At 41.7% G+C, this 26,129-nt stretch overlaps 1 protein-coding gene across 5 annotated transcripts in view; it reads right to left on the bottom strand.

The window, feature by feature from the left end:
* adgre5a (adhesion G protein-coupled receptor E5a) overlaps window positions 1-26,129 on the bottom strand; it is a 56,255-nt gene that overhangs the window by 26,797 nt on the left and 3,329 nt on the right. For 2 of the 5 annotated variants that reach the window (XM_073945032.1, XM_073945030.1), the window contains exons 2-8: window positions 24,014-24,095; window positions 23,233-23,388; window positions 5,976-6,128; window positions 3,382-3,534; window positions 866-1,018; window positions 307-350; window positions 96-194 (exon numbers count right to left, since the gene is read on the bottom strand). In XM_073945032.1, coding sequence (XP_073801133.1) covers window positions 96-158 — 63 coding nt within the window. In that variant the 5' untranslated portion in view covers window positions 159-194; window positions 307-350; window positions 866-1,018; ... (2 more) ...; window positions 23,233-23,388; window positions 24,014-24,095. Of the gene's footprint in view, window positions 1-95; window positions 195-306; window positions 369-865; window positions 1,019-3,381; window positions 3,535-5,975; window positions 6,129-23,232; window positions 23,389-24,013; window positions 24,096-26,129 lie in introns of all 5 variants that reach the window. The other 3 variants (XM_073945031.1, XM_073945035.1, XM_073945033.1) reach the window with 2 other exon arrangements.

Raw genomic sequence — 26,129 nt, 5'->3', positions numbered from 1 at the left:
ATTGTTGTTTATTCAGTTATACTGTAGACAATAAGTACACATCTTTGCATAGCCTGTTGTGATTTTGCAATAAAAATTGGTTTACTGAGTGTCACCTCTAAAAGCTTTTCTCCATTTTGAATTTTATTCTGTTTTAGTGCCTCACAGCTGCTGTTCATCAAGAAGACAAGTTCTGCCAGCTCTGGATTAGCAGCCTACACAGACAACCGAGAAAAGCAGAGATCAGTATTCAGGTTGATCTTGAATGACTGTAATGTTCTACATCAGTATTTTAGTAAATGTCTAGTCAGTCTAGTCATGCAGTACCTCAAATGCAGTGATCTTCTTTTTAAATATCTCATAATTAAACTCTGAAAAAACAAAAAAATCTGACATTTAATTAATTAGTGAGGGACTGTAGAGGCACAAAGCACTAAACTTAACAAAACTATTAAAATGTCACAATTTGATAATTTTTTTGGTAATTAAGCAAACCAATTACCATCACACTGAACTGTCCGATTATTGTTATTAGCCCCTCTTTAATTTTTTTTAATTTTTTAAATATTTCCCAAATTATGTTTAACAGAGCAATGAAATTTTCACAGTATGTCTGATAATATTTTTTTTGTTCTGGAAAAAGTCTTATTTGTTTTATTTTGGCTAGAATAAAAATAGTTTTTTTTAATTTTTTAAACTCCATTTTAGGGACAAACTTATTAGCCCCTATAAGCTATATTTTGTTTTGATAGTCTACAGACCAAACCATTGTTATACAAAAACTTGATTGTTATACAACTTTTGAAATATCATAATTTGATTAAAACAATTCTGGTAATTAAGCAAATTTAGCTGAGAAGAACATTCAAATAAAACTGTTTCTTACCAACACACTGAACTCCTTGTCCTACAGTAAATGTCTCCTTTCCACTGCTGGAAACGTAGCCAGATTTACATTTGCAGGCATAACCTCCTTGACTATTGACACATTCTGCATTTCCCCCACAATTAATGCTGGTATTCACACATTCATTGGTGTCTGAAATGAGATATATGGAGATTCAGATGCTATTTCTGCAGCACAGATGCCATAAATGTATCACATCAAAATTTTTAGCATTAATTCAGATTCACTTCATTCAAAAGTGGCATTTTACCTAATATTTTATAACTTACATTTTACACTGTATTGTAAGTTTAGTTTATTGTTTATTTTGCTCAGCCAATGAAGAATGAATGTTTTACCATTTCTAACCGTGGCATGTCTTTCCTGAATGCATTCTTGTTTTAAAACAAAATGGTTAAATAAACCATTCAATGACTCCCTCATAACTGTTTGTTGCCACCTACTGGTGGATTAATATAACCTGCTGAAAGAGTCACTGAAAAACACAGGCCATATTTATATTACATGGTTTTAAGTGACCCAATTACAGTTTTACCCACATGTAGAACAAATCAGATATAATATGCAGGATAGAAAAATAAGATGGCTAAAATCTCTGATCGAGTTTAGGCCCTATTAATAGAGAGAAATAAATAATATATGGATTGAATAAATAATTAATGTCTGGTAAGCAGACAGATGGTATTTAACTGTTGTGAGTCATATTAAGTAACTTACATTTTACCTTGTCTAATGTTACTCCATTCAATATGTTTTCGAATTTTAAATTAACTATTCAATGACTCTATCATAATAGTTTGTCACTCACCACCTAATGCTGGATTAATATAATTACCAGAAAAAGTCACTGAAAAATTCTCTATTAATGCACAAACTGACTTACTGCACAATCAGCAAGGAACAGCAACCACAGGGACTCTGATATTTTCTGTTTAGTTTTAGGCCCATTCATTAATTTATTCATTTTCTTTGGCTTAGTCTCTTTATTAATCTGGGGTCTCCACAGCGGAATGAACCGCCAACTTGTACAGCACATGTTTTATGCAGCAGATGCCCTTCCAGCTGCAACCTCTCTGCAAATCTCTGGGAAACATCCATGCACACTCATTCACACTCATACACTACGGACAATTTAGCTTAGGCAATTCACCTGTACCTCATGTCTTTGGACTGTGGGGGAAACCGGAGCACCCAGAGGAAACCCACACAAACATGGGGGGAACATGCAAACTTCACACAGAAATGCCAACTGACCTAGCCGAGGCTCGAACCAGCAACCTTCTTGCTGTGAGGTGACAACACTACCTAAAGCGCCACCGTGTTGCCTAGGCCCTTTCATATTTAGAAATAAATCAGACCTGAATTGAATGTCAGTCACTAGGAAAATAGACAGATCAGATATTTCAATGTCAATGTGGGTCATAACTGAAAAAGCACCATTGATGAAACATTATTTTCAGCCTTATCAGTACATTTATTTATTTGCCAAATGCAGATATAGGATTTATTAGAAGATTTAAGCTGGTCATCAAAGAAACTGTAGAACCTTTCTATTCAAGTGTCTTACTCTAACTGTTTAGAACAATTTTTCCAAAGTGTGTGGTTCAGTGATCCAACTACAAATTTCCCCTCCTGTTTAGCACATATCCGTTATACCCCCCCAAAATCGATTCTAATATGAAAAGAATACAGTTAAAATCAGAATTATTAGCCCCTCTTTGAATTTTTTTTCCTTTTTAAAATTTTCCCAAATGATGTTTAACAGAGCAAGGAAATTTTCACAGTATGTCTTATAATATATATATATATATATATTTTTTTTTTTCTGGAGAAAATCTTATTTGTTTTATTTAGGCTAGAATAAAAACAGTTTTTAATTTTTTAATAACCATTTTAAGGACAAAATTGTTAGCCCCTTTAAGGTATATTTTGTTTTGATAATCTACAGAACATTGTTATACAAAAACTTGCAAAAGTGCGTTAAGCCAGTTAAGCCTTTAAATGTCACTTTAAGCTGTATAGAAGTGTCTTGGAAAAAATATCTAGTCAAAAATTATTTACCGTCATCATGGCAAAGATAAAATAAATCAGGTATTAGAAATGAGTTATTAAAACTATTATAATTAGAAAAGTATTTAAAAAAAATATTCTCTTTGTTAAACAAAAATTAGGGAAAAAAATAAACAGGGGGGGGGGGGGGGGGGGCTAATAATTCTGACTTCAACTGTATGTGCCTTTTAGCAGCCATTTAAGCACACAGATTGTGTAATTCTGTCAATGCAAGTTGTACATCACTGAAAAAGCAAATAATTAAAAATTAGGAAATGCCATAGCGGTTGAAATGCAAGTATTGGTACTTGTAGTATTTTTATTTCCACAAAAACTGGCATCATTACATTTATTTCTGTCTTTCTGAGTGAAAACTATCAGATTGTAAGCAATGTTTCATAATAAATTGCCAAACATAATGTATCTATACTCCAATGTGCTCTTACCATTACACTCAACTCCTTGTTCTGCAGTAAATGTCTTCTTTCCATTGTTGGGAGTGTAGCCAGTTCTACAGCTGCACACATAACCTCCTTGATTATTGGCACATTCTGCATTTGGACCACAATTATTGCTGGCATTTACACATTCATCAAGGTCTGAAAAGAGATGAACAGAGATTCAGATATTTGTTTCTGCAGCACAGATGTCACATGGAGTACATCACATCAAGTTGCCTTAATATTAATTCAGATTTAATTCAATTTAAGTTTATATTTAGTAATGTACAATCTTCACAAAGCTCCCTGAAAAAATACCCCACCAAGCACAGACTGTCATACTGTATGTTTATCAAGTACAGCTGAAAAAACTACCAAATTTATTCTATGGATGGTTCACATCAGTTTTAGGCTCCCTTTATATTTAAAAATAAATCAGATATAGGTGGAATATGTCATTTTTTTGTGAGTTATACAATGTGTGACTGAAAAAATGTGACAAAAGTGACAAATTATGTCCATTCCCTATTGTGTTTTCTTAACTTTCATTTTGCCGTAATCAATACATCTACTGATAACAGATTTCAGAAATAGGTCACTTTTAAAACCAATACGTAAGCTAGTCCTCAAAAACCTGCAATGTAAATGCAACCATAGATGACTGTTTTGAGGTATTATTCATTGAAAGCTGCTAAAAAAGTACATCAAATGAAAAATGTATATTTTTAAGAGATATTTTGAATCTATAAACCTTTCATGTAAAAATAGTAAATTGTCAAAGATTGCTATATTTTTAGTGTAAAATCTAGGTCATGAAACAAACCGATTTCAGAAACACTACAAAAAACGGTTTGTACCATCATACTGAATATCTAGTCCTACTGAAAATATTTTGTTTCCGCTGCTGGAAATGAAGCCAGATTTACATGTGCAATAGTAACCTCCTCCAGTATTCACACATGTTGCATTTGAGCCACAATCAGTTATTTCTTCCACACATTTATTGATGTCTGAAATGAGAAAAAGAGATTCAGATGCTGTTTCTGCTGCTGGTCAAGTGAAACCGCATGGATTCTGATATGTTTAGGTCAGTTTTATGCCCATCTATATTTAAAAAAAAAGCATTAATTGAATTTGTCATTTGTGTTTGATAAGTAGACCAGATATTTTCCTATCAATGTGGGTCGCATGTAGCTGAAAAAAGATTAATAATATCCATTCCACATTGCATTGTTTTTTAGCTTCTTTTCAGTCTAATCAGTACACCTACAGTTCACTTTTAAAAAGATTTAAGCTCGTCATCAAAGAAATCCTAAAGATATGTCAAGAAATTTAGCCATAGACTATAGGCAATTTAACATTTACAGATAGCATGTATTGAAAAATAATTGATAATTGATATAACTAATTTCAATAATAATATTAAACTAGGGTGAGGCAGTGGCACAGTAGGTAGTGCTGTCGCCTCACAGCAAGAAGGTCCTTGGGTCGCTGGATCGAACCTCGGCTCAGTTGGCGTTTCTGTGTGGAGTTTGCATGTTCTCCCTGCCTTCGTGTGGGTTTCCTCTGGGTGCTCCGGTTTCCCCCACAGTCCAAAGACATGCAGTACAGGTGAATTGGGTAGGCTAAATTGTCCGTAGTGTGTGTGTGTGTGGATGTTTCCCAGAGATAGGTTGCGGCTGGAAGGGCATCCGCTGCGTAAAAACTTGCTGGATAAGTTGGCGGTTCATTCCGCTGTGGCCACCCCGGTTTAATAAAAGGACTAAGCCGACAAGAAAATGAATGAATGAATATTAAAACTAATTAAAAATAGCCTACTAATACAATACATTATTATTAAAAATATTACAATAATTTTAAAGTTCAAGCCAAAAAGACTGGTTTGGTTCTGTTTAGGTACCGTTTAGGTTCAATTTTCTTGAGAGTGTTATTCAATGACTCGACCATAAATTTCCCCTCCTGTGTAGCACATATCAGTCATAACCCACCAAGACCTCAGCAAAATGTCTAATTGAATCCGACATGAAATGAACATGTGCCTTTTATCTGCCATGTAAACAGACAGAGTGTATAACCCCCATGTCAATGCAAGTCATCTGAAAAATAAGTAATAAATGATGCAGACATTAACCACCATCTCATGACTTCTTAATGGTGCTATGGAGGAGTTTGCACAGTGTAATGTAAATGTAAATACTTGTCATTTTTCAAATATGTACTCTTGTCATCTAAATAAATAAATAAAAAAAATAAATAGCTTTGTTACTATATTGTAATTTAAATTTTTTAGGATGGAGATAACACATTAAGTATCTAAAATCTGAAGAGTTAATGTGACTATATACAAGTATTTTTATTACAAATTATTAAAAATCAGGAAATGCAGCTCAGTGCAGTAGAAATGGCCAGCACAGGTATTGGTATCTGTAGGATTTTTTTATTTTTTTTTCGCACAAAAACTGGGATCATTACATTTATTTCTGTCTTTAAATCACAGATAGATAATAATACAAAATGTAAAGAGAAAATGATTGTGCTAAATCGCAAGCAATGTTACACAGTAAACTGCCAAACATAACTAAACTCTAATGTGCTCTTACCAACACACTGAACTCCTTGTCCAACAAGAAATGTTTCCTTTCCATTGCTGGGAGTGTAGCCAGTTCTACATATGCAGGCATAACCTCCTTGATTATTGACACATTCTGCATTTGGACCACAATTAATGCTGGTATTCACACATTCATTAAAGTCTGTAAAGAGATGAACAGAGATTCAGATGCTGTTTTTGTAGCACATACATTAAGTCACATACATCACATCAAGTTGCCTTAGTATTAATTCAGATTTACCGCCATTTAAGTTCATATTTAGTAAAGTAAATTTTTCACCGAAAAAAAAAAACCCTTCACTGAGCACAAACTGTCATATGTACATCAAGGACCACATGGATTCTATGAATGGTTCAAATCAGTTTTAGGGCCTAAACATATTTAGAAGTAAATCAAATATAGGTTGATTATGTCATTTGTATTTTTTAATATGTGACTGAAAAACAGTGACAAATGATTTCCATTCTGTATTGTGCTTTTTTTTTTTTCACTTTTCGCTGTAATCAATACATCTACTGATTTGCCAGTTACAGATATCCGAAATGGGTCACTTTTAAAAACAAGATGTAAGCTGGTCATCAAAATGCTGCAATTTAAATACAGCCATAGATGACTGTTTTGATTTCAAATGTCATTTTTTTTTTCAAATGTCACGGTTTGATTCACTGCTCAATGTAAAGTATGGGTCAAATCCAGTTAAGAAGCACTTGAAAAAACTACCAACTCACTGAACTCCTTGTCCTGCTAAAAAATGTCTTGTTTCCACTGCTAGAAATACAGCCAGATTTACATGTGCAATAACAACCTCCTTCAGTATTCAAACAATGTGCATCAGATTTACAATTAGCATTTTCATCCTCATTTATCAGTGTCTGAAATGAGATTGACAAATTCAGATACTGTTTCTGCTACTGGCAATGTGAAACCACATGGATTCTGGTATGTTTAGTTCAGGTTTAGGCCCATTAATTTTAAGAAATAATCAGGTATAAGTTGAATTTGTCATTTGTGTTCGGCAAGTAGACCAGATATTTCCCTGTCGATGTGGGTCGTATGTAACTGATAAAGGCATCATTGATTAATAATATCCATTATTGCATTGATTTTTTTTTAGCCCAATCAGTACACCTACAGTTAATTTTTAAAAAGAACATTTAAGCTGGTCATCAAAAAAATCATAAAGATATGTCAAGAAATGTAAATGTAGCCATAGACGATATAACAATTACAAATAACAGATATTAATCAATTATTTATAAAACTAACTTGGATAATACAACTAAAACCCATAAAATAAATACCTTTAAAACGCAACATTATTATTAACATAAAAATACATTTTTAATGTCCAAGCCGAAAAAGTCTGATTAGGACCATTTTTTTGTCGTTCAATGACCCGACTATAAATTTAATCTCACTTGTAGCATATATCAGTTATAATCCACCCAAGACCTCAATGAAATGTGCAATTGAATCTGATATGTCTGAAATGAACATGTGCCTGATCTGATATATCTGAAATGAACATGTGCCTTTTGTCTACCATGTAAACAGACAGATTGTTTAATCCAGTGTCAATGCAAGTCATACATCATTGAAAAAGCAACAGTGGGAAATGATGCAGACACAAACCACCATCTCACATTTCCTTAAGGGTACAAATGGAAAGTTTTGCATTGTGTAATGTAAATGCAAATACTTGTTGTTTTTAAGAGATGTACTCCTGTCATCTAAATAAATGACTTTGTTACTATATCATAACTTAAAATAGTCAGGATGCAGATGACAAATTAGGTATCAAAAATCTAAAGTGTTAATGTGACTATATACAAGTATTTTTATTACAAATTATTAAACATCAGGAAATGCAGCTCAGTGCAGTAGAAATGGCCAGCACAGGTATTGGTACAGTTCCTGTAGCATTTTTATGTACACCAAGCACAGCAGAAAAAAAACAACCACATGTATTCTATGGATGGTTCAGATCAGTTTTAGGCCTCGTTCATATTTATACATTAATCAGATATAGGTTGTATATGCCAATTTTGTTTGGTAAGAAGAAAGATCAAATGTTTCCCAGTTGTGAGTAGTGTGTAACTATAAAACAGTGAACTGTCAGATATACCTGCCGCTAAAAAGCAACAACCCTTCTGCTCAGCCTACATTACTGTCCTGCTTTCAAACTAAGGTCAAACTTTCAAACTATTCTTATTTACTTTAAATTAAATTACTCCAAGATTAAAGCTATAATTTTTAGCCTCTAAATCTGCTAAAACCATACCTGCCAACATTTGTCTATAAAAGTCCGGGAGACCGGGGCGGTGGGCTGTGAAATGGGTGTAAAATACGGGAGACTCCTGTGGAAAATGGGAGTGTTGGCAGGTAAAGCTAAAACAGAGATCAATACTTCTGTTTTAGGCAATTTGTCAGGTTTAAATTCAAGTTGTGTACACAATCTCGGTGTCCTTATCGACAATCACCATGCACTGGACAAACATCCTTCTTTGGTTGTTGTCTCAAGTTAACTCTCCAAAATAAAACACTTTTTGCCTAAAAAGTCTCTTGAGACAATTATGCACACTTTTATAACTTCACACTTGGATTGCTGTAATTCTCTACTGTATGACATCTCTAAATCCCAGGTAGCTTGACTTCAAGTGCTCCAGAATTCTGCTGCCAATTTCCTGGAAAACGGTCGCAAATAAGATAATGTCATTCTCATCCTACATTGGTTTTCTTGTTCCTTTCAGGATTGAGTTTATAATTCTTCTGTTTGTGTCCAAGTGCCTACACAATTTGGTGTGTAAATATCAGTTCTCCTGCATCCTTAACCTCCAGGAATCCTTAACCTCATTAATCCTTAACCTCCAGTAAGTTTAAGATCTTATAATCTTAAATTATTGAAAATTCCTACTTCAAGGCTGAAACTCTGAGGAAACGTTCGAGGTTACAGAAGTAACCCTTTGTTCCCCCAGGAGGGGAACGGAAGTGCTATAGGTGAATTTGATCTAGAAAACCCACGTATCGGAGGATTCGGTTCAGAAGCCGCGGGAGTATTGAACGGGACAATGAAAGCAATGAATTGGCAGCGTAAGCTTGCGCAGGTGTGCTCCATTGCCAATTATCCCAGCATATAAGCAAACACCATCCTTTTAAGCTGAAGAGACTTTTTAACAGCTAAGGAACAGTCATTATGGCGATGGAATATAGCACTTCCGTTCCCCTCCTCGGGGAACGAAGGGTTACTTCTGTAACCTCGAACGTTCCCCTTCGGTTGGGGAACTCCAGTGCTATAGGTGGATTTGATCTAGAAAATCCACGTATGGGAGAACTATGGCAAACACCATAATGACTGCACCTTACCAACGCCTCCGATGAGAAGGCAGTCAAGCAAGCATGACGTACCCAAATCATGGAAGGAGTGGGCCTCCAAAGTGCCTTGGCCCTAACTTATCCCTACTTCAAAGGAAGTTTTACGGTATAGGTATATTTTTTGGGAGTCGCTAGCGTCTAGATAATTCTAGGAATACAACAGCACGATGGGAAGCATGCAATCCTGGTAGGGAGGACGCTGCGGAGACCATCCGCACCCAATGGGGGAGACAAAATGGTAATTACATATGGACTAGCCCCAAGAAGGGGGAGTGCACATAAGAAGGTGGTTAGCGGATAGGGAAGGCACGGGTTCACCCAAGAGGGGGGGGGGGAGGCATTTGGAATTGCCAGTGGGGATCGCACATAGCCAGCACCTATACCCAAAACGCGGGCTGACCAGCGGGCAGACCTAACGTAGTGGGCCAGCAAGTGACTCCTCCGCTGAGTCAAAGCTGGGGGCCACGGAGGAATCTGCAGGGCTCACCGAACGGGGAACTTTACTGACAGATAGGAAGGTGAACATCTCTCCGTGTTAGGGAAAAAAGGCACCGCAAGCGTGTTACAACACCCCATCGAGTTGTTTTCTCAATCACCAAGGGTTACCTAATACCCTTTGAGGAAACCAGTTCTAATCGCAGATTGTAAAACCTTGCAAATGTGTTGGGTGTTGCCCAGCCCGCAGCTCTACAGATGTCTGTTAAAGAGGAGCCGCGTGCATGCGCCCAAGAGGATGCAATGCTCCAAGTGGAGTGTTCACGCACTCCCAGGGGACACGGCTCACCTCTGCTCAAATAAGCACATGAAATGGCCTCCACAATCCAGTGGGATAATCTTTGTTTGGTCATGGCACTTCCCTGCTGCCGACCACCGTAACAGACAAAGAGCTGCTCAGATGATCTAAAGTACTGGGTACGGTCCACATAGATGCACAGAGCGCGAACTGGACAGAGTAAGGAAAGGGCTGGGTCTGCCTCCTCTGGGGGCAGCGCTTGCAGGGTTACTACCTGGTCTCTAAAGGGAGTGGTAGAAACCTTGGGCACATAACGTGGGCGGGGTCTCAGGATAACGTGAGAAAAATCCGACCCGAATTCCAGGCACGAGTCACTGACCGAAAATGCCTCCAGGTCCCAGACCCTCTTAATGGAGGCCAACGAGACCAGCAGAGCTGTCTTCAGGGACAGAAATCTTAAGGATACTGATTCGAGTGGCTCAAAGGGATCTGTACGCAAGCTCGTGAGAACAAGGGCGAGATCCCAAGAGGGCATGACAGGGGGGGCGAGTTGGATTAATTCGCCTAGCGCCTCTGAGTAACCAGATGATGAGGTTGTGCTTTCCCACGGTGCCGCCAGCTACCGCATCATGATAAACAGAGATGGCAGCCACGTAAACCTTGAGAGTGGAGGGCGACAGCCTGCTCTCCAACTTCTCTTGAAGGAAAGAGAGCACAACACTGATCTGTCAAGTTCGGGGGTCTTCTCTACGAGAGACACACCATTCAGTGAATAGACTCCATTTCAGGGCGTAGGCGCGCCTCGTGGAGGGGGCTTTAGCCTGACTGATGGTATCAACTACCGCAGACGGTAGGTTACCTAAGTCTTCCTCGCGTCTAGGGACCACACGTGGAGGTTCCAGAGATCGGGGCGAGGGTGCCAGATGGTGCCATGTCCCCTGAGAGAGTAGGTCCTCTCTCAAAGGGATCTGCCAGGGGAGGGCCGTCGCGAGGAGGGAGAGCTCTGATATCCAGGTCTGGTTGGGCCAGAGGGGCGCGAGTAGCAGAACCTGCTCCTCGTCCTCCCTGACCATGCGCAATAGCTGTGCGAGCAGGCTCACTGGGGGAAACGCATACTTGCGTGTGCTCCGAGGCCAGCTGTGGGCCAGTGCATCCGTGCCGAGAGTGCCCTTGGTCAGGGAAAAGAACAACTGGCAATGAGCGTTCTCAGAGGGAAGCAAACAGATCGATCTGTGCCTCCCCGAATCGCGCCCATATCAGCTGGACAGACTCGGGGTGGAGTCTCCATTCTCCAGAATGAATTTGCTGCCGTGAGAACGCATCGGCTGCACGTTTGAGCATACCTGGGATGTGTATGGCGCACAGCGATTTCAGCCGCGGATGACTTGAGAGGAGCAGACGGCGAGCGAGCTGAGACATTCGGCGAGAGCACATACCCCCCATGCGGTTGATATACGCTGCCGCCACCATACTGTCCGTCCTGACCAGCACATGTTGCTGCTCCAACACCGGAAAAAAACGGTGGAGAGCGAGAAACACTGCCAACAGCTCTAGGCGATTGATATGCCAATGCAGCTGGGCACCTTTCCATAGGCCCGCAGCCGCATGCCCGCGACACGGCTCCCCAGCCCATGTTGGAAGCATCTGTTGTAACCACAACATGACTGGACGCCTGTCCCAGAGGCACACCGGCCTGCAGAAAGAGGGGTCGTTCCAAGGGCTGAGGGCGCGGCGACACAGCGCAGTAACAGAGACCCGGTGTGTGCCCGCGTGCCATGCGCATCTTGGGACTCGATCTAGAAGCCAGTGCTGAAGTGGTCTCATATGGAGCAATCCGAGCAGCTTGACAGCCACAGCGGATGTCATATGCCCCAGGAGCTTCTGAAAGTATTTCAGTGGGACCACTATTTTGCTGTCGAGCTCCCTCAGACAGTTCAGCAACAGGCGAGCGCGCTCTCCGGAGAAGCGCGCTACCATAGTGACCGAGTCCAGCTCCATCCCGTGAAAAGAGATCCTCTGCACAGCCAGTCGACGAGATAATTGAGTATGCGGATGCCCGCAAGCCAAAGGCGCGCTAAGGCACCCTCCGCGAGTTTGGTGAAGACCTGCGGAGACAGAGAGAGCCCGAAGGGGAGGACCTTATATTGCCACGCTCGACCATCGAATGCAAACCGCAGAAACTGGCGGTGGCGTGGAAGAATGGAGACATGAAAAAACGCGTCTTTCAGGTCTATGACTGTAAACCAATCATGAGGACGAACGCATCGGAGGATGCGCTTCTGCGTAAGCATTCTGAACGGCAGCTTGTGAAGACAGAGATTCAAAACGGGCAGATCTAGGATTGGTCCCACGGAAAAACTGGAGGAAATCGATTTGCTCTGGCTCCGCACCCTGACTCCGGAGAGGGGGCCCGAGGGCTGGGAGAAAGGAGACCGTCCCCCCAGCACCCGTGAGCCGCTGGCGGAGCATGTGGACCCTGCGAGCTGAGAAGTGGCGTGTCCCAGACTGGCAGGGCTTGAGCTGTCACATCCGGAGAAGGGGAAAAGTGCTCTTTCATTTAAATTTTGGTGGCACTGAAAAGTACAGTTGGAATATGGGCCCCGCCCTCCAGCGGGGAAAGAGCAAGTTTCCTCCTGTCTGGATGGCCTGTCTCAGGGACGCTTCGCGGTCCGTTTACCGGACTTAACGGTGCCCTGGGCAGGAGGGGCTGCCGGCTTCCGACGTGCTCGATGCGAGGGCGGGTGCCCTCGGCGAGGAGTAGCGGAGGTGGACGGCTCGTCGGGCGGAGCGAGCTTACGGTCCAGCCGATAGATGACGTTGCCCATCGCATCCAACTGCACCTTCAACGCCTTGAATTCCTGGGTAAATTCACAGACGGTGTCGCCAAACAGGCCAGCCTGAGATATGGAAGAGTCAAGCGAACTTTGTCAACATCGCGCATATCAGCCAGGTTTAGCCAGAAGTGGCGTTCTTGGACCACAAGTGTGGACATCGTCTTCCCCAGGGCACACGCGGCGGACTTAGTAGTCCGGAGAGCACCCTCGTGCAGCTTGGTAGCGCTGGTAGGTGGCCATCGCATGCAAGGTTAAAGCAGCCTGGCCCGCAGCCTTGTAAGCTCTAGCTCCGAGGGAGACAGATAACCTACAGTCTTTGGACGGGAGACGGGGGGGACCGCACCAAGTAGGGGCGCCACGCGGACAAAGATTGACCGCGATGGCACTTTCCACTGGCAGGATCGCCTTATACCCCCTGGCAGCTCCACCGTCAAGAGTTTTGAGGGCGGAGGGGCACGCAGCGCGGGCAGAGAAAGGTGCCCTCCAAGACTGCATGAGCCTACTGTGCACCTCCGGGAAGAAGGGGACGAGAGGCTTCGAAGTCCTCTACGTAACACCCATCTAGTCGGTCCGGCCGCGGAGCTGGGGGATGAACCATCTCCAACCCTACGGCCGAAGCAGCCAGGGAAAGCACGGCTAACATGTCCTCTTCAGGATCCGTTTTGATGGCGGTGTCAGCGAGCGTGAGAGCTACCATCTGGTTAGATGGATCACTCCCAGTACCTGAAGCTTGGATGGAGCGCTTGGAGGAGTGGGAGGTCCGCGAGCCCTTAGGCGGCGGATTATCTCCCGCTGAGACCCTCAGATCTGCCCGAGTGCCCGCTGCAGAGCAGGAGCCGACTGGGGTGGCTCGCTCTCTTACCAAAGTTAGCCGCGATCTCAACTGCGCAACGGTCATGGCATCGCAATGACGACATGAACCGCCCCTGAGCACCACATTAACATGCTGAACCCCCAATCATGTAATGCAGTGATCGTGTCTATCATCCAGAGCCAGGAAACCCCCGCAACCAGAAACGCACAGTCGGAGCGCCATCCTGAAAAGGACTTGCTGCACGACTGTGTTGCTTTTTTAGGAAAGTTTGCAACTTTCGACCGTCTGCCGCTGCGTAGACTCGCTCTGGACCGGGAGACACTCGTTCACTCGACGTCGCTGTAGCAGCAAGAGGAACCCTCATGAACTCGATCAGAAAAGTCTCTGAAGCGAAAAGGATGGCGTTTGCTCGCGCCAGGTGTGCTTATATGCTGGGATAATTGGCAATGGAGCACACCTGCGCAAGCTTACGCTGTCAATTCATTGCTTTCATTGGCCCATTCAATACTCTTTCAGACAAGCGGCTTCTGAACCGAATCCTCCCATACATGGATTTTCTAGATCAAATCCACCTATAGTACTGGAGTTCCCCAACCGAAGGGGAACTGAGCTTTTTCGGTGGCGAGTATTTGAATGATTTGCCTGTACAACTCAGAATGGCCACCTCTTTACCTGTTTTTAAATCTCTTCTTAAAACTCACTTGTTCTCTTTAGCTTTTAATAAGTATTAATCTGCTCTTAATGTTCTTAACGTGTCTGCACTTGCTTCATTAAGCAGTTATTGCTATTTGTATTTTCTTCACCTCTTACTGTTTGATTTAGCATTTTATTCACAGCACTTTTATGTATAGCACTTTTATGTCCAGCACTTTATTCCTATCTGTTTTGAAAGTGTTCTATAAATTTAATAAACTTAAACTTAAGACAAATTATGTCCATTCCATTTTGTGTGTGTGTGTGTTTTTTTTACTTTCTTTTCACCGTAATCAATACATCTACTTATTTGCCAAAAACAGATATTGAGTAACATTAAAAAACAAAATGTAAGCTGGTCATAAAAAACCTGCAATTTAAATGCAATCATAGATAACAGTTTTGTGCTATTATTTATTAAAAAACATTAAAAAAGTACATCAAACTAAAAATCTAAAGAGTTCAAGAGATATTTCAAATCCATAAACCTCTTAAGTAAATAAAAAGAAATATTAGTATGTCATGGATTGCTTTACTGTTCAATGTAAAATATGGATCATGAAAAAAAAAATTCTTACCATGAAAAAAAATATTCAAAGATGATTCCTTGGATTTACAAAAATTTTTGTTTCCGTTAAGTGGTTGTAAACAATTGATTTGTGTTAAATTTAAACAAACAAATTAAGTTGAACATTATTCAATTTAATTTGTTTGTTTAAATTCAACGCAACTAAATTGTTTGCAACAGTTCTGCACAGAGATGTATAAAGTACCAGAGACCCATACTTAAGTAAAAGTACAAGTGCTTTATCAAAAATTGACTTGAGTAGACGTAGAAGTGCTCTTTAAGCACCATACTTAAGTGGAAGTACAAAAGTATTCAACATTTTTTTGTACTTAAGTATTACAAGTAGTTTATTTCAAAATTTACTACTCAAGTACTGAAAGTAAAAGTACAAGTATTGTGTAATGTAGTTATTAAAGAAAGCAGTCAAAATACACTAATTGTTTTGTTTATTTTAAATATCTTTTTGGGGTACTTGATTAAGCAGAACGAAAAGAAACATGGCTTATCATACTGTTTTTCTCTGTAAATAGTTTCTATAGTACAAGAGCTCACATCGTCAGGCCCTTTTACCAGAAAATGCCTTCACTGATGAGATAATTCAGCATGTTCACTCACATATATATACTCTCTCTCACACACACACACTGCCCTGCACACACCTAAATGTATACTCTCCCCACTCTCACACATTCATACACTCTCACACACACAGTTCTCTCTCTATCTCTCTCTCTCACACACACATTTTTGTGAATTGTGGGGACATTACATAGGTTGCAATTGTTTTTACACTCTCTCTTACACACACACACACACACACACACACACACACACACACACACACACACACACACACACACACACACACACACACACACACACACACACACGTTCAATCACACTGTTATTTTCTCTTACACATTATTCACTCTCACTCACACACACACAAACACACTCACACTTTGGGAGTTTTGAAGTTTGATTGCTTTAAAATAAAAAGCTTTAAACTAAAGAAGCAAACTAAATCCTGCTTCACAAATTCACTTGATTTTGATTTTATTGTAAAAAAAAACAGGAAAATGTGTATATTACTGTGTTAAATGAAAATCTGAACTATTTTATGGCTTATGGCTATGATTTAATAATAATTTTTATTTATTTTTATTATGTTTTTAATGAAATTGGTCTTACAGTTCATATTTTCTGTAGTATATTTATTAATTCTGGTACTTTTACCATAAACCAACATCTCAACCATTTGGTAGAGGCTGATATTTTAGAAATAATGGGATGTGTTGAATAAAAATGCACTGATTGTGTTAACTAGCGACATTAGGAGTTAAGAAATGCAATCAAAAACATTCTATTGCTTTTGTCTTGGTGTGACAGTTAAAGGGGTTTTTGTAATAAAATTTTGTCCTTTAATACAGCAGTCAGATATACGAACTGTGCCCTTAATTTGACCTGCTCAAAGAAAACACTCTTCCTGGATGTATCAAACAAAACTCATGCACAGAAGACAGCATAAGCATTTACAGCTAATAAACTCATGTCAATATTATCCCGCCTGCTTTTTGAGCGATGACAGGCGGGTCTTACACGGCTATGATTGGTTATTGTCCTCAACAGAAAGGGCTTTAGAAATACAAGCGCTGTTCACCCATGGCGGGAAGAATACGCGATTATCACAGGTAATAGACACAGTGGAGAAAACTTGGCACGCTCATGTCTGGATCCACAGCTTTAACAGCTAAGAAGAGAGGAAAAGTTACCTTACAAACTGGCCAGCGGGTCAAATGTCCAAAGTGAGAGAGCGAGAGATAGGCAGAGGTGAAGTTTTACAATATTTCTCCCTAACAGTAAACTAGCGGCTGGTATGCTGTGCCGCTTCGCCCTCGCGCCTCCGTCCTCCGCCATAGTATTGCGACATCGCTCATAGGAGATAAATGACGTCATCACGTAATAACCGGGTATGACCTATTACTGAACTGATATCAATCATTTTGACACCCCTAGTAACGAGTAACGATGCAGCACATAAAAAATCTATCGGAGTAAAAGTATTAAACTCATGGAAAATATGTACTTAAGTAAAAGTGGAAGTAGGAGAAAAAAATAATACTCCAGTAAAGTACAGATACTGCCTTTTAGTACTTAAGTACAGTAGTGAAGTAGTTCTACTTCGTTACTATACATCTCTGGTTCTGCATGAAACACTTTTTTTCAGACACTGAACTCCTATTCCTGCTGAAAAAATATTGTAGCATGCTAGAAAAGGTTTAAATACAGTTCCTGGTTGTTGTAGTTTGGCGTGTATTTATGTTGGGTAATGTAGGGCTTTAAGGGGCTGGATTATGGGAAAAAGGAGTCTGCGCACTTGAGAGGGAGGGGGCGGGTTTTCGAGAGATTGACAGGTATCTGGGGTTTTTCTTTGGTTTACAAGAGAGAGAGTTGTTTTATGTGAAGAGCTAAAAGGATTACCCTGTCTGAACGTGCAAAAGTTCAATAAAAGACAAGTTTTGACTGCTAAACGCTTCCTGACCTTCTTCAGTCTGCTACACTGGTGTCAGAAGTGAACTGGATAGCCGCATTTACTTATTTTTCGTCCTGCAACCAACGCGATGTGGAAGAAGACCCAAGGAAAAATAAAGTCCGAATCTAAGGACCAAAGTCAAAGGTTTCGTGGGGCTCTGGATGGATCAATGTCGCCTCCTGAGCACTTGATTAAGCAGGAAGATCGATGGGAATCTCACAGAGCTCGTGTGATTGATGCCACGAGGCGGATGGCAGCAGACGCCGGGCTTTCGTTACCAGAGCCGAGTGCCGCCGAGAGTTACCGAACAGTCACGAGAGAAACAAACAAACATGGCGGCGCCCATGTTACAACGCGAGGTACTAATGAAAACAAACATAGCAGCCCCCAAGGGTTGGCGCTGTCGGCTGATGTAAATATACGCCGCGGCACCTTTGGAACCCCGCCGGGTGCGGATAAAAATGGACATGACGGCGCCCACGGAGCTGCGCTGCCTGACGATGTAAATAAACATGGCGGCGCCCACGGATCCGCGCTGTCTGCCGACGCATATGAATGCAGTGGCGGCCGCGGCGCTACAGCTATAGTGACTGTTAAAACACCCAAATTTTCAGGCAAAGCTGATTGGGAAGCTTTTCATGCTCAATTTGAATTGCTGGCTCGAGCTGGAGGCTGGTCAGAGGACCGCAAAGCTCTTGAATTGGCTATGTGCCTAACTGACGATGCCCTGTCCTGCTTGTTACTTCTAAGCCCTGAACACAGACATGACTATAATGCACTTGTCGGTGCTCTGAAACGACGTTTTGGCCAATTTGAACAGTCAGGCCTCCTGCGTTCTGAACTGAATAATAGACGCAGGCTTCCTGGAGAGCAGCTGAGAGTTTTAGCAAACGACATTGAGAATCTGACTCGACGTGCATATGCCCACATGCCTCCCTCTGTTCAAGGGGAGCTTGCAAGAGACCAGTTCGTCCAGGCCCTGGCCCCTGTGGAGCTCCGCAGACAAACTCAACTGGCCCACCCACATACCCTACAGGATGCTTTGGAGATGGCTTTGGAGAGAGAAATTGTTTGTGGAACCCCTAAATTGGAAGAGAGTCATCACAATATTGTTCCAGTAAGGTCTGCTGATGTGGGGGAGGGGTTAAGTGAAAGACCAGCCTGGGTCTCAGAGATAACTGAGTTAATTAGATCTGTGACACTTCAAGCCGAGCAACGTCCTCGCACGAGACCAAGGGTTTGTTGGGGTTGTGGTCAGACTGGACATTTAGTCAGACAGTGTCCTAATGTAGCGGGGAACCAGGGAAACGGCCTGGGGTCCGCATGAGCGGGGATGTGCGGACCCTCAACTCTCATCCCGACCATGAGACTTTTCCATCAGGGGTCAAAGGAGTGGGGCAAACGAAGAGAAAACATGTTTGGTTGGGGGAGGGGAAATATGGGCCCAAAGAGTCTGTAGTTGTGGTGGGTCGAACATGTGTTAGTGATTTTTGTCATGTACCAATTTTAGTAGAAGGAGTTCCATGTGTGGCATTGGTGGATACAGGCTCTACTGTAACGGTCTTGAGACCAGATTTGGTACCAACCAATGCCAGACTGGATCCCACCACTGTTCTGTTACGCACAGTGACAGGGGAACTTGCACCAATGAAGGGTAAAGGGGAGGTGGAGCTCACTGTCGGAGGGAAGACATTACAACATTCAGTGTGGGTGGCTACTGTCCAGGACCCCTGTATTCTCGGTCTAGACTTCCTAAGAAGTGCAGGCTGTAAGTTAGACTTGAAAAATGGTATGCTTTGTTTCGAAGGGGGTCCTGAGGTTGTCATGTCCACTGGAAATGACAGGGATATGTCTTTTACAGGCCTTCTAGAGGCAAAATCTTCTCATGGGAAGCCTAATGGGGGGGAACATATACCACACTTGCAGAACAACAACAAAGCTGACAACAGTCCTCAAGGGGTAAAGAACTCTCCTACTTCCTTAGCCCTTGCTCCGCCTGTGGTCTATCCCAGGGTGGCCCCACAATTCCATGACATGCAAGGGCAGGGAACCAGCACTCTGATTTCCCCTCTTGGGGAGGAGACAGGGTTGGGGGATTTGAGGGAGTTATGGTGTAAGAATTGTGAGGGCTTGGATGAGTGTCAGCAGAAGCAGTTTTGGGATTTGCTGTTTAAATTCAAACACTGTTTTGCATTTAGGGAGGGAGATGTGGGGCAAACACACCTAGTACAACATGAAATAGAGACTGGAGATGCCACACCTGTTAGGCTGCGGCCACGGAGGCTCCCCTTTGCACGACAGGATGCTGCTGATAAGGCCTTGACAGAAATGGCACAAGCAGGGATAATTGAGCCCTCCGAGAGTGCATGGGCTGCACCGGTAGTCTTAGTGCCTAAGAAGGGGGGCCAGTGGAGATTTTGTGTTGACTACAGACGCCTTAATGAAGTGACCAGAAAGGACTCCTACCCCATTCCCCGTGTCGACGAATCACTGGACCTGGTGGTGGGGTCCTCATGGTTCACTTCCTTGGACCTTCGTTCTGGCTATTGGCAGGTACCGCTTGCGCCTGATGCAAGGCCTAAAACAGCATTTTGCACCAGTCGAGGGCTGTGGCAGTTCCGGGTGCTCTGTTTCGGTCTCTGCAATGCACCTGCCACGTTTGCAAGGTTAATGGACAGGGTGTTGTCGGGTATTCCAAGGTCTGAGTGTCTGGTGTACCTAGATGACATACTGGTTCATGGTAGCTCTTTTCAAACCTCACTGGAATCCCTCAGTCATGTGCTGGTTCGTGTGAGTGAGTCTGGCTTGAAGCTGCACCCAGAAAAATGTAAATTCTTTAGGAAGGAGGTGACATTTCTAGGGCACAAATTGGGAGGACAGGGAATTGGCACAGCGGAAGAGAAGGTGCAGGCTGTGAGCAACTGGCCTGCTCCCACAACAGCACAGCAGCTTAAAAGTTTTCTTGGCTTAGCGTCATATTACAGGAGGTTTGTGGAGGGTTTTGCCAGCATTGCAGACCCACTTTTCCGTCTGCTGAAGAAGGATAAATCCTTTAGGTGGACGGAGGAGTGTCAGGATTCTTTTGCTGCCCTGAAACTGTCTCTGGTTACAGCCCCAATCTTGGCCCCCCCTGATCCGGCACTTCCTTTCATTTTAGACACAGATGCCAGCAATGTGGGTATGGGGGCAGTTCTCTCTCAGGTGGGGGCTAGTGGGGAGAGAGTCATTGCCTACTATAGCAAAGCATTCAGTAAGGCTGAACGCAGGTACTGCGTTACCAGGCGGGAACTCGTTGCAATGCTTTTTGCTGTGCGACATTTTAAGTATTACCTGTGTGGGTTACATTTCACAGTACGCACTGACCATTCTGCTCTCCAGTGGCTTATGTCATTTAAAGAGCCAGAAGGCCAACTGGCACGCTGGATTGAAGAACTTCAGGCGTACAACATGAAGGTAGTTCACCGTACAGGGTTGAGCCATGCAAACGCAGACGCTCTGTCTCGCCGGCCGTGTGCGATAGCTGGGTGTCGCTACTGCGACAAGAAGGAAGCCAGGGACCGAGAGCTGGGGAATGTTGATGCAGGGGAGAATTCTGCTGATTGTAAGTGTGGGGATACACTGGTGTGTGCAGCAATGGAGGTTGTGGGCATAGAGGACTGGAAGCGGCTGCAAGAGCAAGATGTAGACCTGCAGCCAGTAATTCAGTGGGTTCAAGCCCAACAACGACCTCCGTGGGAGGAAGTGGCTATTATGTCACTGTCAACAAAAACTTTATGGGCCAAATTTAAGGGCTTGCGTCTGCGGGATGGGGTGTTGGAGAGAGGGTGGAAAGACCCCACCACTGGAGAGGAAAGGTGGCAGGTGGTGGTACCAAAAGTGTTGCGTGAGGGGGTTATTGGGGCTTCTCATGGTACAGTGGGGTCTGGACACTTTGGTGTTTCAAAAACACTTAATCGAGTGAGGCAATGTTTTTACTGGGGGCGGGTAAGGAGAGATGTAGAGGATTTTTGTCGGCGTTGTGATGCTTGCACTGCCCGTAAGGGTCCACCTGGTCGGTCCATTGCTCCTCTTCAGCAGTTCCCTGTAGGAGGGCCAATGGAGAGGGTGGGGGTAGATGTAATGGGCCCATTCCCACGCTCAGAGAGGGGTAACAGGTTTGTGTTGACGTCTATGGATTATTTTACAAAATGGCCAGAGGCGTACGCACTGCCTGACCAAGAAGCTGAGACAGTGGTAGATGCATTAGTGGATGGGATGTTTAGCCGTTTTGGGGTCCCTGAGTCCATCCACAGTGATCAGGGCCGGAACTTTGAGTCACGTGTATTTGCAGTTATGTGTGAAAAACTGGGGATCCACAAGACAAGGACTACCCCTTTACACCCACAAAGTGACGGTCTTGTCGAGAGATTTAATAGGACTCTGGCAGAACAATTAGCCATTGTAACTGAAACCAATCAGCAAGATTGGGACAGGCACTTGCCTTTTATTTTAATGGCATACCGATCAGCTGTGCAAGACTCAACTTTATGCACTCCCGCCCTTTTAATGTTGGGCAGAGAAATCAGAACGCCCGGGGAAATGGCTTATGGAAGGCCTCCTGATGCACCTGCTGTGCCACCGGGCCCTGAGTATGCAAGTAGGCTTCAGGCCTCTTTGGAAACCGCTCATAGTTTTGCAAGGCAACACTTGCTGAAAGCGGGGATCCGACAGAAGCGGAATTATGACTTGAAAACGAAAGGGCGACACTTCACAGCGGGAGAGAGGGTGTGGGTGTACAGCCCACAGAGGAAGAAGGGCAGGTGCCCTAAACTTGATGCACAGTGGGTGGGGCCTTGCATTGTACTGGAGAGAATTGGGGAAGTTGTTTACCGTGTTCAGATGCCACCAAGAGGCAGGAAAGTAGCGGTGCACAGGGATAGACTGGCTCCGTACAGAGGGTGTGCTTCAGCAGATACAGTGCTGGCCTCTCCTACAGTTATGCCTGTTCTGGAGAATGAGGCGGGACACGGGTTGGGTAGTTCTAATACTATAGATGTCCTCCTTGAAACTACACCAGTTCCTGAGCTACAAAGTTCACATTCTGGTGGCCCTGTTGCAGATAGGGGCTCACCTCGGTCTCAGAGAGTCAAGAGGCCACCAAGACGTCTCCAGGACTATGTTTGTTCCCTCGAGGTCGAGGAACTTTGTGAGGAGGGGGCAGTGTAGCATGCTAGAAAAGGTTTAAATACAGTTCCTGGTTGTTGTAGTTTGGCGTGTATTTATGTTGGGTAATGTAGGGCTTTAAGGGGCTGGATTATGGGAAAAAGGAGTCTGCGCACTTGAGAGGGAGGGGGCGGGTTTTCGAGAGATTGACAGGTATCTGGGGTTTTTCTTTGGTTTACAAGAGAGAGAGTTGTTTTATGTGAAGAGCTAAAAGGATTACCCTGTCTGAACGTGCAAAAGTTCAATAAAAGACAAGTTTTGACTGCTAAACGCTTCCTGACCTTCTTCAGTCTGCTACAATATATATTTTTTTCACTGCTGGAAAAGAAGTCAGATTCACATGTACAATAATAACCTCCTCCAGTATTCACACATTCTGCATTAGAGCAACAATCAGTGTTTTCATCTACACATTCACCAATGTGTCTAAAATGAGACAAACAGATTCAAATGCTGTTTCTGCTGCTGGTCATGTGAAATATATGTCAATCTTTACCTTTGCACTGAATCCCATCTGCTTGTGTGAAATTAACAGTTGGTTTAGTGCCCTCTGGTATGAATCCTATGTCACACTGACAGTAGTAGCTGCCAACAGTGTTGAAGCAGTTTGCATTTTCCCCACAAATGAGTTCCTGCTCACAGTCATCTTCATCTACGGCAATGACAGAAAATGTGTGAATAATCATGCCATTCACTTTTTATTTAAAACTTATCAGTGAGTTGTTTCAGTACACAATTCTTACTATAAGTACTATAGTACTAAAGTACTATAAGTCCTACTTTGCAGCTATGTTATTTACTGGCTATTCAATATACAATATACTTCTACATTATGTTATTTACATATATTTTTGATAATGTGTAACTGTACAGGTACAATTCACAAGTACAATCCAAATTTCTTAAACAGGCTTTTATGGTCTACACTAAAGGGAACTACTTGTTATGATTGATTTGTTATTTTTATTTTTGTCTTTCAAATGAGTTTTATGAGAACAGAGCACATTTTTGCCTGCCTTTTGTTTGTAATTTTCTAATGGAATTTTTTGTGCTGCAAATTTGGCCAGGAGCCCTTGGAAGAAGAGATGCTGTATCTCAAAGGGACTATCTTGGTAAAATAATGATAAAAAGTTTGTTAATAATGTGTTTATGTGCAATCCAAGTAAAACCCTATTGAGCTCCAACATTGCTCAAAGCTCTTAAAAGAGAGATAGAGTAGTCAAAAAATATTAATGAAGATATTCAGAAATGTATCATGGCTGAGCCTTTATTCATACCTACACACTTTCCTTTTTTTTTTTTTATAGCCAACCGAGCAGTCCTGCATGATGATGTCCTCTATCAGTACAAACAGAAGACCTGTAAGCACAAATAGAGAGTACACGTTATTGTATCTGTATGCACATAAATCTATGTTCACTTTCAATTTAACGTTCACTCTTCAAGTTCTGAAGTCATGAAGTTTGCAAACAGTGGCACCATTGAGCATTCAAGCAGCATGCATGTTAAATTGACTCATGATTTGCCTCATTCAAATCTTATAAATAAGACACTGCAAAAAAAGGAAAAAAAAATATTTATCACACTGACAGCTACAACGTTGGACTAAACCTGGAGGACACATCAATGAAAAGAATAATTGTTTTCAGCCATTTCTGTTTCCACTCATTGTTCATGACGTTTGTGTTGCGATGACAGCCAGGAGCCAGGAAGTGTGTGTGTGTCTCCAGAGCTCTGCAGTTCAGATGTAACTTAAAGAGTTGGCTTAGAGAGCCAGCAGTCACTCCGTCATACGCTCTGACCACAGGCTGGGTCACACAGATGACTGTTGACAGTGGAACAATATTTTTCACAACCACATGTACTGTTAGCTAAGGCGTGGTCTTGCTTATCATTGTGTAAGAACCAGACAAACAATTATTTTTGGACCATGTTTGTACTCTTTTTAGTTTAACTGTAAGGTTAATGTATGTTTTTTTTTTCTTCTCTTCATAGATTTTTTGTCACTGTTCTGTCATCCTGGGCCTCTCAGCCGTATGGACATATGAAAACACCTAGGATTTCCTGTCCTAATTTGGTTTCCGCCAATATTTTTCCATTGTCAAACACACTCAAAGTCAGAATTATTAGCCCTCCTGAATTATTAGACCCTTTGTATATATTCTTCCCCAATTTCTGTTTAACGTTTTTTTTTCAAAACATTTATAAACATAATTATTTTAATAACTCATTTCTAATAACTGATTTATTTTATCTTTGCTATGATGACAGTACATAATATGTTACTAGATATTTTTCAAAACACTAGTATTCAGCTTAAAGTGCAATTTAAAGGGTCAACTAGGTTAATTAGGGCAATTAGACAAGTTGTTGTGATTGTTTTTTGACAATCAAAAAATATTGATTAAGGGGCTAATATTGATTAATGTAACCTTAAAATGTATTCCTTTTTATTAAAAACTCTTGCCAAAATAAAAAATATAAGACTTTCTACAGAAGAAACAAATATTATAGGAAATACTGTTCTGTTTAAGATCATTTTGGAAAAATTGAAAAAATCATTTTGACTTCACCTGTACTTTAAAGAGGTATTTCAGCTGAAGAATTAAAATATTTTGGTGGACTATTTCAAAAAGCTCCATATAATTTAAGGGTCAATGATCACCAGAAATGTTTTCATTTTAAATTCATTTTAGTTCTTCAAAATATCTTATTTTGTGCTTTACAGAACAAGTTGTACTGGTTCGGAATGGCATGAAGGTCAGTAAATCATAATAAAATAACATTTTTGACTAAGCTGACGCTTTAACTTCAAACAAAGCAACACAGTCTCACTTATCAGAGTTATATGCCATTGTATACATTGTAAACTTTTTTTTGTCTATCTGGTTTATCAGAGTATTTTTTTTCATTTCATTGTGTAACTTGATGTTCCTTTGTAACTTTGAGAGTAAAAATATCTACTTCTTCCGAGTAAAAAATTCTGGTATTTGTACAGTACATCATTTTCCCAGTGCACTGAACTCACAAAGTGTATTGTGACTTTAGTTCGTCAGTATTTCATTCTTTATAAATTTCATGAGGGGTTTTTGCTATCTGGAGTAGGACTATCAATTTACTACATTTTTTTTTTCATTCAATTAAACAATGTAGCCAAAGTATTACACAATAAATTTGACTAAGAATTAATCCCCAAGAATTTTTTTTATTTTAATAGAACTATTGAGTTCAAAAGAATAGACAAATAGAAAAGCATCAAGCTGACATTTTCAAAAAGTAGCTCTAGAAAGAGATATTTGATTCAATCTAAAATTTATTTTAACATTTTTCATCAGCCATGCTTTTTACGTTTTCTAACATCAGAAGATGTATTTAGATTGATGTTTAAATTAA

The sequence above is a fragment of the Danio rerio genome, chromosome 3, assembly GCF_049306965.1.
Source record: "Danio rerio strain Tuebingen ecotype United States chromosome 3, GRCz12tu, whole genome shotgun sequence".
In the NCBI taxonomy this organism is placed as follows: Eukaryota; Metazoa; Chordata; class Actinopteri; order Cypriniformes; family Danionidae; genus Danio; species Danio rerio.
The sequence above is the reverse complement of the archived record's forward strand: the minus strand, read 5'-3'. Positions and strand labels throughout refer to the sequence as shown.